This window comes from Corythoichthys intestinalis, chromosome 3, assembly GCF_030265065.1.
Source record: "Corythoichthys intestinalis isolate RoL2023-P3 chromosome 3, ASM3026506v1, whole genome shotgun sequence".
NCBI classification, from domain to species: Eukaryota; Metazoa; Chordata; class Actinopteri; order Syngnathiformes; family Syngnathidae; genus Corythoichthys; species Corythoichthys intestinalis.
In genome coordinates this window covers 44,691,570-44,705,422 of record NC_080397.1, presented here as the reverse complement: position 1 = coordinate 44,705,422, position 13,853 = coordinate 44,691,570, and the positions used below count along the sequence as shown (strand labels likewise).

At 40.9% G+C, this 13,853-nt stretch overlaps 1 protein-coding gene across 4 annotated transcripts in view; it reads right to left on the bottom strand.

The window, feature by feature from the left end:
• Positions 1–401: 401 nt before the first annotated feature.
• The window catches only part of LOC130912956 (tetratricopeptide repeat protein 28-like), a 511,674-nt gene continuing 498,222 nt past the window's right edge, over positions 402–13,853 (bottom strand). For 2 of the 4 annotated variants that reach the window (XM_057831145.1, XM_057831147.1), the window contains 10 exons: positions 13,674–13,853; positions 11,122–11,666; positions 9,298–9,545; positions 9,090–9,214; positions 8,780–9,011; positions 6,505–6,581; positions 5,752–5,775; positions 4,926–5,055; positions 2,891–2,998; positions 402–2,785 (listed from right to left, as the gene is read on the bottom strand). In XM_057831145.1, the coding sequence (XP_057687128.1) occupies positions 1,191–2,785; positions 2,891–2,998; positions 4,926–5,055; positions 5,752–5,775; positions 6,505–6,581; positions 8,780–9,011; positions 9,090–9,214; positions 9,298–9,545; positions 11,122–11,666; positions 13,674–13,853 (3,264 nt within the window). In that variant the 3' untranslated portion in view covers positions 402–1,190. The remainder of the gene's footprint in view (positions 2,786–2,890; positions 2,999–4,925; positions 5,056–5,751; positions 5,776–6,504; positions 6,582–8,779; positions 9,012–9,089; positions 9,215–9,297; positions 9,546–11,121; positions 11,667–13,673) is intronic. The other 2 variants (XM_057831148.1, XM_057831146.1) reach the window with 2 other exon arrangements.

Genomic DNA, 13,853 nt, shown 5'->3' with positions numbered 1-13,853 from the left:
TTTGCTATGTAAGTTAGCCAACTGTTCTTTTGTTGTACATAGATGCTCATATTTATTTATTTATTTTAAATACCGTTTGAGGTTCAGCTCAGGTATTTAAATTTTTTATGTTCCTTATCCGATTAATCGATTATTCGAACTGAATAGTTCGATTAATCTACTACTAAAATAATCTACTAATATATATATATATATATATATATATATATATATACACATATATTTATCGATCCCTTAAAGGGGCTACCTGGTTTGGATGTTTAAATGTCTGGGGAAATTTCGGGATTCAATGCACCGTCAATTTAAAATTATGTCCTGTTTTTTCAAAAAAAGCGATAGAAATTATAAGGGAAAAAAATCACATTCATCAGTTGACCCAAATCAACTACGTAAACAAAAACAAACCCTCCTGTTTGTGTGCCTCCCCAGAGGGTGATCCTCCTTAAGGTAGTTGGTTGCAGATCAGATGAGAAAAAGTGTTTGTTTTTTCCTTTTATTGAAACAGTTTACTGATAATGACAGGTGGTCGTCATGAAACCGTGATGTAAATCAAAAAAAAAAAAAAAAATCATTGGCTAAAAATTCATACGTCATACTTAACATTGAATAGCAATAGAATCCATGCTTCAGAGCAGACACTCAATTCACAAAGAAATCAGGCAAAATGCCCTTTTCGATAAAAAATATTAAATCTTTTCTTCCACTCTATCCATCTTTACACGGTACATGTTTGTTCATTTTTTTTAATAATATAAAAACGCTTAATACTGATTGTGAAACACTGGAATTAATTTACAAACGTAACAATAATAATTATAATATTAATAACAATAACAAACAATAATAACAATTACATTTTTAAAAAAAAAACAAAAAACAAAAGATAAAATGGAAGAAGTCAGTCATAGTCGTTGCATCTTGGCCCGCATGAACAATGTTTGGTGGGAAAAGACCAAATGGCATTTACAATTACCTGACACACAGTTACACACAAACACAGTATCAGGTCGTTGAGCATTTCTCATCACCATTTACATAGTTTTGGGCACATAACCAAAACTGCAGGGATGTGCCAAAACACCAACCAATCCGACCAGTCAGTAATTGTCCTGACTGTTTGTAAAGCTTGACTGGCAAATCGCGGCCCTCAAAGAGTGACCAACTTCTTCATATCACGCACAGCTGATATCTCAGCATTTAGAAGAAGGGAAAAATCTTCCAGGTGACAAGAACTTGTATCCGTTCCCAGCGGGTAGTCGGATTGAACGAGCACCAGGACTACTGCTTGTAGAAATGGTAGGCGATGGAGCCCCTTTCTTAGGACTGGAGCAGTGATGCCCATTGGAGTTCTTACCACCCCGCTCCATTGACTGCAGTCCCAGCTCCCGCAGCTCCAGGCTGTCTTGGGTATCATTGGGGGAACAATGTCGTGGCGAGAGGTTCAGAAGGCTCAGTACATCCCTACTGGCAGTTGCCAAAGGACTAGGGGCGCTATGAACAGCTTTGACAGGGCCGAGATGTTGCTGAGCTGTAGCATTTACCCAGAAAGTCTTCAGATTGTGGATGGCTTGGACTTTTTCATCAATGACCCCTCTCCTTAATCGGTCAAGATCTGGTGCATCAGCCGAGGTGGCGGAGCCTGTAGAGGAATAGGATAGGGCAGGAGAGGGTGCACTCCCAACTGGTGATTGGTGACCAGAACTAGGAGACACATTACTGGGGGATCGTGATATGTGGCCACTGTATGGGGAACTTGGGTACTTCAACTTGAACTGTGCATGGCTTTCTGAAATGGGCGAAGGATGGCTACTGTCCTTTTGTGAACCCTCTGAGACAGCTGGACTATTGTAGCCAGAGCTTATTTTTTGCAAGGAAGATGAGCGGGAGGGGGGTTTAGGTTTTGGGGAAGACTGAGCTCTGCCACTAGCACTGCTGTTAGGACGGCTAAATGCACTAGTTTCTGAGGAGCGGAAGGCGCTACTTTGTGGTGAATTTCCTCTTGAAGTTCCACCCTCCACCCTGGTTCGCTGAAGACTACCAACTGCCCGTAGATGACTGTGTGTCTCCTCCAAAATCTTCTGTGCCAGTTCCTGAGGATCGAGAGGGGGACTTTTTTCCTCCTGGGACTTCACAGTACTGTCTGTCTCTGTACTGGATTGATCCGATTCACCTGTGTCTGAACTGCTCACTTTACCAACTTTCTGGAAGGGTGAGTTTGGACTGGGAACGAGGCATGTTTTGACTGGGGAAGTGGGGGTGCTGACACTGCCTCTTGATGACACTGATACAGAGTAACCTCTGCCTGCCCCACTACTTGACCGCGAAACAACCCCTCTTCCTCCTCTGTGGTGGCGCTGGCTGTGGCCCGGTGGCAGAGGCAAAGAGTCACAATGGCTCCCGAGTGGTTCACTACTGATAATAGAGAAGCCCTCATATTCCTCCTCTTCTCCTCGGGCTCCTGACATTGCAGTCGCTGCTCCATGAGGAGACGATCGACTGCGGGGTACGTGAGGGTGTTTGTGGGCCGCATAGTGTGCTGAGGCCCCACTGCGGTGCCGATGGCTGAGGAAGTCACAATCGGATTTGGAAGCAAAGCTCATGGAGGAGGCCACAGAGCTCAGACTATAGACAGAGATGGCATCTGATGCCTGACTGTCCAGGCAATGAGGAGTGAAAGGAAGGCTTGAATAACTCGGAAGAGGGTTTGAAACAGACTGCGCTGAGGCCAAAGACTCAAGGGAAGATGAGCTGTCGAGACTTAAACGCTTAGGCAGTTCTGTGGAGTCTGTAAGAAAGTGTTTTTTTTTTTTTTTTTTTTTTTTTAATGAGACAGAAAAACAATCACAATATAACAATCGTGAATAAAAAACAAAGACAAATGTATACTTACCAAATAACGCCAGCAGAGACTGCAGAGCAAAGTGCAATGTGCGGCGATTCGCTAGCTTGCCTGTTTTTAGCACCACTTCTTCTTGGCCTACCTCACAAAGGTCAAAACCTACATGCACATCCAAACACAGAACAAATGTAATCTCTAAATCAATGCATGTGATGTATAGACATGTGCCGATCACCGGTTTATAAGGTGTAACGTGGTAAGAAAACGTCAAGGTTTCAAAACAGCAAAAAATTCATTTCACACCGTCCTTAAGATATTAACTACCGTAGTTTCCCGAGTATAACGCGCACTTTTTTCCCCCAAAATAAACTTGTAAAATCATGGTCTGCATTATAAACGGGTACATGGATGGAGACAGAAATATAAACCGATTTTTTTTTATTGACGCAGCCACGTTGTGTTGAAGAAACGTATGCAGCGACCCGTTGCCGACAATTACGGTACGTGACGTCACCATTTCTTTTCGGTAATACTTCACTCTAATTGGCCGAATGATTTCGTTTGTGTTAAATTCTGCTTTTTTCACTCTTCATAAAGCACATAATTTAGTTTCTTGAACTCATTTGAGTCAACGTTTATTGCAGCTCCGCAACTCGGACCATAACAAACATAAGCACACAGACTTCCTGAGTCCGTCAACTATATCTGTCCCTCGGGAAACTCAAACCCAAATAACAATAGTTCCTATTGTTACTGTCGTGTTGACAGCTGTGAGCTCTCACGGATTTCCGACTTACGTTCTCACTTTCATTTTACCGTATCAATCAATGGAAGAAACATTTATTCATCATGATGAAACGAGCAAGTTATACAGCAGCGTTTAAAAGAAAAGTCACATCTGTTTTGTTTTCTCCTAGATTCTGTTAAATTGGAGAGGTTTTCAAATCATATTATTACCGTAAAAATTGTCAGTGTATGGTAATGTTTGAACTACCAATGTGCTATGCTTGAGCTGTGTTTCACCAGTCAGTAAAATGACATTTCTGAATCTGTACACGAGCTCTGTTTTCTTGTATTCTTCTATTTATTGGTGCTAAAATTAGGGTGCGCGTTATAAACGGGTACAATAATTTCCCCTAGATTTTACAAGTAAATTTGGGGTGCGCATTATACACGGTTGCACCTTATATTCGGGAAAATACAGTATTTTTTATGTCCCAAAAATGCATGGAGAAATCCCTCACTTGCAGCTGCAAGGCTCAACCCTCCCCTACTGGTTGTTGCTCAGTGTCAGTGAGTCAGCTGTGCTACACAATGGCTGGAGGAGGTGAAACTCCTGAACTTTTCCCCCTCATCGAAAAAACGAAATCGCTGGTATGGGAATACTTCGGCTCAGGAACGTTACAGACGGCCGCGGCTTAGAGGAGGAGGGCAAACTAACATGTAAAACATGTTTGCGGTGGGTGGCTGCTGAGGAGGCAATACCTTCAATATGATTTCGCATTTATACAAAATTAAAGGTTAGTAAACACTGTCATAAACATTTCCCACCAGCTACGAGAGTTAACTCCAGTGTGTTTAGTGTGTCTAGCGGCGGTAAAACGTGTGCTTATTTTTTCTTTCTGGCAAATGTATGTGTTGAGAAAGAGAATGTGTGTATAATTTAAACATGATACGAGTCATACACATGTGTTTTTTATGGAAAATAATTAAATTATTTTTGTTCTGATGGTAATAATGTTAAACTGTGGGTTTAAGTTCACCTAAAGGACTGCATTTATTTTAATTTTATTCAGAATATTTCATGTTTTTTTGTATTTCATTTTTTTAACCTAACATTATACTTTTGTTCCAATTTGCTAATATGTTTTAAAACATAAAAATGTTTTTCAATGGAAAAGTTAACCAAAAAAAAAAAAAAAATATATATATATATATATATATATCAAAGTAACACTTTTTAGAGCAGTAATTGCAATACCGTGAAACCGTGATATGTTGGCGTGAGGTTATCATACCGTCAGAATATCATACTGGCACATGCCTAGTAATGAGGTTAGCTATGGTGAGAAACAAGGCGACTCACCAAGTGCTGCCAAAAACTCGTGGCATCCTGGAAGTCTCCAAAGTTGCACACTAATGGACACCTGAATGGGCAGAAGAGAAAAATCCTGTTCCTTCTCACCAGTCTGTAGCTGCACTAGCACCTGGTGGAGCTGAAGTAGAAGAAGAAAAAAAAAAAAGATCAAGAAAAGTTATGGTGTTAAAATTGTTAGTCTAATTCTATTGGTATTATGAGAGACAGACACTGTTTTCTAGTACCGGGTATATGGTTTTGGTAGTTGAGCTGCAAATCCTGACAGCAAATGTGAATAAGGTGGACAAATAAATAGCTTTGTTTTGAATTTACTTAACTGCATAATGAAATGCACACAATTATTAAAGCTATCGTATTTGCAGGCACGTGTTCATCTGTTTGTAGCAGCTGAATAGGCTTTTAAGGCAAGAGACCAAAATGGTGGTGCACATGTACCCTGGCCTTTTTTGTTTGGAGATTAGCCGAAAACAGAAGCACCTTTGTTAACCTGACGTAACTATTTAAGGAGTAGACACATTTCTTTGTCCTCACATCACTTTTACATCATATATCTTAATTACTTATACTACTATGATGCATTACCAGAAAAAAAAGCAAAAAAAAAAAAACAAAACAATGTAAAACATCTTCAATGCATTAAAAAAGGAATAGCCATGATTGCAATACATTATGTCGTTGATTAGATTTCATTCTTGCAGATTAACATGCAATCAATTTTAATGCAGTAACTTCTACACAATGGTGGTGTTACAAAAAGGTTTAGCAGATGCAGGCATGGGTGGGATGGATTACAGGTAGATGAAGGCACACTTACCATCGCCACCATATTTTTAACAGCCTTCAGATTGCACAGCAGGGTAAGGGGAGAGAGAATAGTATTTTTATTGCATGCACACAGGCCAGCTCATAAGGGTTCAGGTCAATAAGAAGAAACACAATGGACAAGAAACAGTAGCGTGTACAATATTATCCAGGAAAAATACTTTTGCGGTTCATACATTGACAGAGAATGTTACATCAATTATGAACATTACTATACATTTTCTATTAAACTAGAAATGCATGAGATATCTTGTAGTGGAGCGGGACACACAGTGGAATTGACTTGTGCAACCAGTTCAGGGGTCATCATTTCTCAACATTTCTGGACAAGTTCAATGAAGTAAACATTAATCAGTTTCAGTGTACATTTATTCGGATGTTTATGAGTTTGTTGTTTGTCTGCTTATTGCATCAAGTGAGTAGCTATTCCCTCCCTACATTGAAACATGCGCTTACTTCACGTTACGCAAAAAATGCGGATAAGGATTATTAGCTGGCATCACATGTTTGGGTGTAAAACAAGAAGACTTTAGATAAAACTAGTGCTTGAAGTAAAGCTAGTTAGGCTTTACTACTGCGTTTCAATAGAGATTAAACTGAAGCTTAAGGTGCCACGTCAACAGTGTGTTTTCAGTCCTGACAATATATGGTTATGCAACGGCAAATACATTGTCTTTAAATCGAGTGAGGCGCCAAGAAAAAAAATGTTGTGCATGGTGTCCTTTTTTATTAGATAGGTCCATACCCGATTGATGAGCTGCTCCCCTGCTTCTGAAGCTGTGATGAGTTTGCACAAAGCCTGAAGGGCTTGGGGTGGCAGACCTGAGGGACAGAATCAGTCATTATTGTCAACATAGTATATTCTTCAATTGGGAACAGTCAGTAGTTTATCATTATTATTATTGCTGATAATCTGAATTATATCCAAATTAAAACAACAACAAAAACACAGAGTATATACACTGCAAGGCTAGGTTTATACGGCAGGTTTTTATGCAAAATTCTGATTTTCTGTTATAGCTGTTTTTTTGGTGTGCCCGTTCAGACTGCCTTTGTCCATTGAGCCCGTTCAAGTATTACGTGTGTGCACTAATTCTCAGTCTGACACGCGCTGAGCAAATTGAACCGCATGCGCAGAAGCATCAAAACAAATGACTATACGCTCACCGGCCATTTTATTAGGTACACCATGCTAGTAACGGGTTGGAACCCCTTTTGCCCTCAGAACTGCCTCAATTCTTCGTGGCATAGATTCAACAAGGTGCTGGAAGCATTCCTCGGAGAGTTTGGTCCATATTGACATGATGGCATCACACAGTTGGTGCAGATTTGTTGGCTGCACATCCATGATGCGAATCTCCCGTTCCACCACATCCCAAAGATGCTCTATTGGATTGAGCTCTGGTGACTGTGGAGGCCTTTTGAGTACAGTGAACTCATTGTCATGTTCAAGAAACCAGTCTGAGATGATTCCAGCTTTATGACATGGCGCATTATCCTGCTGAAAGTAGCCATCAGAAGTTGGGTACATTGTGGTCATAAAGGGATGGACATGGTCAGCAACAATACTCAGGTAGGCTGTGGCGTTCCAACGATGCTTAATTGGTACCAAGGGGCCCAAACAGTGCCAAGAAAATATTCCCCACACCATTACACCACCACCCCCGGCCTGAACCGTTGAATCAAGGCAGGATGGATCCATTGTTTCATGTTGTTGACGCCAAATTCTGACCCTACCATCTGAATGTCGCAGCAGAAATCGAGACTCATCAGACCAGGCAACGTTTTTCCAATCTTCTTTTGTCCAATTTCGATGAGCTTGTGCAAATTGTAGCCTCAGTTTCCTGTTCTTAGCTGAAAGGAGTGGCACCCGGCGTGTTCTTCTGCTGCTGTAGCCCATCTGCCTCAAAGTTCGTCGTACTGTGCGTTCAGAGATGCTCTTCTGCCTACCTTGGTTGTAACGGGTGGTTATTTGAGTCACTGTTGCCTTTCTATCAGCTCGAACAAGTCTGGCCATTCTCATACTTGATACTGCATGTCTTAATGCACAAATCCGATTTTTTCGTGTTTTTCTGACTCGAGTGAGGCATTAACATGACGGTCTGAACGGGACAAGTCGCATACAACTGGACCATTTCAAATCCGATCTGGGTCACATTTGTATGTGGTTTAAATCCGATCTGGGCCACATTTTTCGAGAATCTCGCGGCGGTCTGAACTGTCAAGTCTCCCAAATCGGAATTCATGCAGCAATTACATCATTAAAGAGCGAGAGAGACAGGGCGCTACAGTAACAGTGCAGCTGTGTGTTAGCGCCTAGCTTGCCTTGAACAAGGCTTTTGGGGATGGGTGGGGCTTGACAACAGTCATAAAAAAATAAAATTGGTCGAGGATAAACCTGAGAATGCTCGGTTTTCTTTCTGCTCCATATGAGCAATATTTCAAGATTGCTTACACGGCCGAGAGTTGGGGTAAACTGTCCGTATGTGTGTGTGTCATGCACGGACAGTGCGTGCATGCTATCGATCCATATAAACTCTAACTATAAGACTAAACGGCGATTATTCACTTCTGTTATTTTTGTCCTCTTTTTTGGAAATTAAAATATGATCACCTTTGACTGACGTTGAGCCAGCATCTGTGGTCATTTGTTTTGATGCTTCTGCGAATGCGGGTCAGCTTCCTCAGCGCATCTCGGACTGCGAATTAGTGTGCATGCGTGATACTTGAACGGGCTCAATGGACAAAGGCAGCCTGAACGGGCATGCCAAAAAAATAGACATGACAAAAAATCGGATTTGTGCATTAAGACCTGCGGTATGAACCTAGCCTCAGATTCACATCCGATAAAACTTTAGATATTTGTTTTAAACTTGACCTTATGTACAGTAGAACATTGTTTGTGTGTGTATGTTGACATTTTGTGTCCATCATAATTTTACATTTCAGTCATTTATAACAACACAACACTTTGTTTCGAATGTTATTGTAGTCTGATACCAACTTTGTCTGGAACTCACCTAGAAGTGATTGTAAAGTGGTACTGCACTGTTGGAGCCTGTCTCCTGGGTCAGCAGTGGGAAAGAAAACTGCTGCAGGGATGCCAGTGCCTGCAGAGTCAAGCCGGAAACCTACAGCAGTTAACAAGGCCTGCCACCCAGGCACTCCTCCAACTTTATTCTCCACACTTTGCTGGGATGTGTACATTGAGTTACGTTGACCATTCTGGATTCTTTGAAGGGACTTCTCCACCTGCAAGTTGTGCAACAGAAGTATCAGTAACATGCATTTCCCTATGAATTCCTTAGCTATGTTAAGTCAAACTCTCACCAAGTGGAGTAAAACTCTCAGAGCATCGCGAGCACGATCTGGATACTGCAGAATCTCTGCTAAAGCTTGTCCAATCAGGGACGAGGGGCTGTTAAGTTTCACATCACTGCCAATCAGCATGTATCCTGGATAGAAAATATAAGAGCATTGAGATGTTTCAAGTCATCTTCCATCATTTGTTGATGTAATTTTAATTTTCAACACTAACCTGCCCAGTTGGAAGGATGCGAGTACTGCTTGCTGCTTTGTACAGTTTTCATGGCATCTGCCAGCGCAGCACTTGCCTTGGTCCCGTTCAGAAGGGCAGTGTAGAAAGCATGGACAAAAACCTTCGAAGCTGCCATAGGGACTGGCCACAAAGACACAAGAACACACTGCGCCCCTGCAGCCAGGAAGGAACGTGTCAAGCCAACAACACCGTCAGCTGTTACTTTGCTGCTGGACTCCAGGTAGGAGCTAATGAGACAGAATCAAAAAGGAAGCTTGATTAAAAGCGATAAAAAAAGTGTCAGTGAGGATACACAATGATTTTATCCCTCTTAGTACTTGGATAGTAGATCACTTTAGATTTGTGTCACAAATGTACTATGTGTACAACCCCTAGCAAAAAGTATGGAATCACCAGTCTTGGACGAGCACTCACTCAGACATTTTATCATGTAGAACAAACTCAGATAAAAAGCTTGAAAAAATAATGAATTACTTAAAAAAATCAACTCCTTGGCATTCAGAAACACTAAAAGAAATAAATAAAAAAAACAAGGTAACGCTACACGTATGGTTGCCAAAGATGTGGGCTGTTCACAGTCAGCTGTATCAAAAATCTGGACCAAGTACAAACAGCATGGCAAGGTTGTTAAAGTTAAGCGTACTCGTAGACCGAGGAAGACATCCAAACATCATGACAAACAACTAAAGGCCATATGTCTTGAAAACAGAAGATGTACAACAAGACAAATGAAGAAGAAATGGGAGGAAGCTGGAGTCAAGGTATGTGACAGAACTGTGCAAAATCACCAAAAGCAAATGGAATTTTCATACAGGAAAGCTAAAAGGAAAACATTATTGACACTTAAACAGAAAATAACAACATTGCAATGGGGTAAGGAGAGGCAATCATGGACTGTGAATGACTGAATGAAGGTTATTTTCAATGATGAGTCAAGAATCTGCATTGGACAAGGTGATGATGCTGGAACTTTTGTTTGGTGCCGTTCCAGTGAGATCTACAAAGATGACTGCCTAAAGAAAACATCAAAATTATCTCATTCCTTGACGATATGGGGCTGCATGTCAGGCAAAGGCACTGGGGAGATGGCTGTGGTTAAATCTTCAATAAATGCACAAGTTTACATTGAAATTTTAGACAGCTTCTTATCCCTTCAATTGAAAATATATGTTTGGGGATAATGAAAACATTTGATTAGATGAAAATGCATCATGCCACAGAGCTAAAACTGTTAAAGCATTCCTTAGAGAAAGACTCATCTAGTCAATGCCATGGCCTGCAAATAGCCCAGATCTCAACCCTATTGAAAACCTTTGGTGGAAATTGGGGAAAAATATGGTCCACATCAAGGCTCCAAACTGCAAGGATGATCTGGCAACTGCAATCAAAGTGAGTTGGCACCAAATTGATGAAGACTACTGTTTGTCACTCATCAAGTCCATGCCTCAGAGACTGCAAGCTGTCATAAAAGCCAGAGGTGGTGCAACTAAATACTAGAGATGTGTTTTGATTGTAATTTCTTTGTTTGTTTCTCATGATTCCATATATTTTTCCTCAGAATGGCGTGATTCTATATTTATATCCCTGCACTTGCTCTATAAAAGTAACATTTACTGACCACAACAATGTTTTTTATTAATTTCTTTTAATGTTTCTAAATGCTAAAGAGTTGCACTTTTGAACTAATTCATTATTTTTTCAAGCTTTTTATCTGATTTTCTTCTACATAATAAAATGTCTGAGCGCGTGCTCGTCCGAGACTGGTGATTCCATACTTTTTGCTAAGGGGTGTACAATACCTACCCAAGCACCACCAGCTTGATAGGTAGCCTAAGATCCAGTATATCAGCAGCTGTCAAGAGAAATTCTTGTAACGGTGGACTGTCGCAGATACTGTCCACATCACTGCTGTCATCTTGCATGTGGTGAGATTCTGGGTTAGTGTAGCCGCTTCCAACTGAACCCTTCCTGCCTCGACTGCTGCTTCCTCTTCTTCGCCCCGTACCTCTACCGATCGTTCCCCCACCCACGTTAGCACTTGCTCCGCCAGGCATGCTTTCTGGGTTAGGAGTGAGCACCAGAGCAGCTAATTTCCAGGAAATGTGAGTAGCAAAGTGAGCACACTCTGCTTGTGTGAGGGCACTCATGACCCTCTCTTTTGTCGCTGCAGTCCCAGAAAGTGGTTGGCATCCCAACAACTCAGCTACCATGAGAGCTTCCTCTTCTGCAGAGGGCATTGGCCCCCAGAGCCAGCGGTCCATCACAGGTGAAGGCAGCCTAGGGTTTCCCACTACTGCTGCCATCGACACCCCACCGCAGGGAGCTGGTCCAGGCCGCCGGGAGTGAACCTAAACACATGACAATACAAAAAAAGACTGACTTTTTTCCCCCCAAAATTTTGGCAAATGGCCTGTTAGAATGTCATTAATTATGACATTTTCAATGGCGTACCGCATGCATGCTATTTTTAGAACGTGACGTTGCTTCGTAAAGCGGAAGTAAAGCAGGAGTGGGACATTATAGACCCGCCGTCGCATAGAAACCATGGTAATTGTGCTACTATTCTCCGGTAATCTTTCAAAAACGAACATGCTGATCACACATTGCTTTTTTGGAACTTGTAGAAACGACTCTAGACATTACGACATATGAAGGATGTTTTCTTCATATGTTTCCCGAAACCAAAAACTCGGAGGAAAAAATGTGAAGACTTAATCAACTTGCGCGGACTTTTAACGCCAGCTCGGCAGTAAACATTTATGCAGTAAACATTTTGTTGGGTTGACATTTTCTTTCAGAGGACAAAGAGGTAAGCCATTTTGGTATTTTTAACTTCTTTTTTGCGTGATGTGCCATGCTGCTTGACAATGAATGACCTGAAAATAATTAAAAAGGTATCTGACTGCCACTGTTACATTTTCTGTTGCAAAAAAAAAACAACTTTAGTAAGGGGGAAGTGTAAATAAGTTATAGAATGAAGATTTGCTAACAATGAAAAAATTTAAAGTGTTCGTTGGCTGTCACTGAGTAGCATTTGCGATCGCTACACAAAACTAACTAAATTACCCCCAAGAATGGTCATAGCCGTAGGACAACCAGAGGATATAATATATAAAAAAGACAGTGCTGGTGGTAAATGATAGCTTGTTGAAACAGGAGAATGTCATTGTCAGTCACATAGATAGAAAAGCTAAGGCTATGCTTAGGTCGGCTCGTTTTTTATCGTCTTTTTCAGCCTTCGACACTCATGCCATCTCTTTTACTGAACATTTTTATGTTCTTCCTAGGGCTGTCAAACGATTAAAATTTTTAATCGAGTTAATTACAGCTTAAAAATTAATTAATCGTAATTAATCGCAATTAATCGCAATTCAAACTATCTATAAAATATGCCATATTTTTCTGTAAATTATATATACATATTCTGTAAAATAAATTGTTGGAATGGAAAGATAAGACACAAGATGGATATATACATTCAACATACGGTACATAAGGACTGTAGTGGGCATTTCACTCTACTGTCATTTAAATCTGTCTATGCTGTCCTCACTCCGAAGCGTCTACTTTTTCCAAAGCTATACAGCCAGTGAACTACGCCTTAATAATTAGACTTCTTCCTTTTTCATCTGATTTATTAATAAAACGGCCTCAAACCATTGTCCTCTTTAGACCGTCGTAAAACTACAAAATAAAAGTACACAAGCATTGCATTAGCAACAACGTTAGCTTAGCACGCTATACAGGTTCACTAAACATAAACAAAAAGCGTCTCATACAAAAAATATAACATTTCGCTTACTAACATAATATGTACATTCTTTATAACAACCATACTTACGGACAAATCTTGTCCAAGGATCATATAAGCACAACATTATCAGCCCGAGACGTCGTGCAGCCATTATGAAGAAAGAAAAGAAGAAAATAATAAACCATGTCACAAAGCGACCACAAGAGTTCGCTGTTGGACAGCACAAAATGCCTTGCTGTAAAACTTACCAAAAGGCAGAATACTTTCTGAGCGGGACATGTGCGTTAATTGCGTCAAATATTTTAACGTGATTAATTTAAAAAATTAATTACCGCGCGTTAACGCGATAATTTTGACAGCCCTAGTTCTTCCACATCTTTGCCAGTGAATTTGGCACCAGGGACATCATTTTCGGAGATAATTGGTAGGTTTAGCTCTGTAAACATCTCCTTCGTACACGATTTCCATTTATTTCCTATTAGGAACAAACGGTGGCGTGTCCCCCCCTTAGAAACAGTAGCTAATGTCATGAATATTAATGAGCGGAAGTGACGTGTTGCTTGCGGTACGCCATTATGAACATTTGAATCAAAAGTTCAACCTTAGCACAGGATCCAAGGCCCTGGATTGAGGGAACAGCGATGAGGCTAAAACGCTCATACAGATACTCATTGGATGAACTTCCTTTTAGCAGAGCAAAAGGGATAAGATAAAGTTCTCCCTCCAGCACCATGACAAGTTGTCTGTGTCTGCCCACCGGACCACTGGAGTGCATCAAACC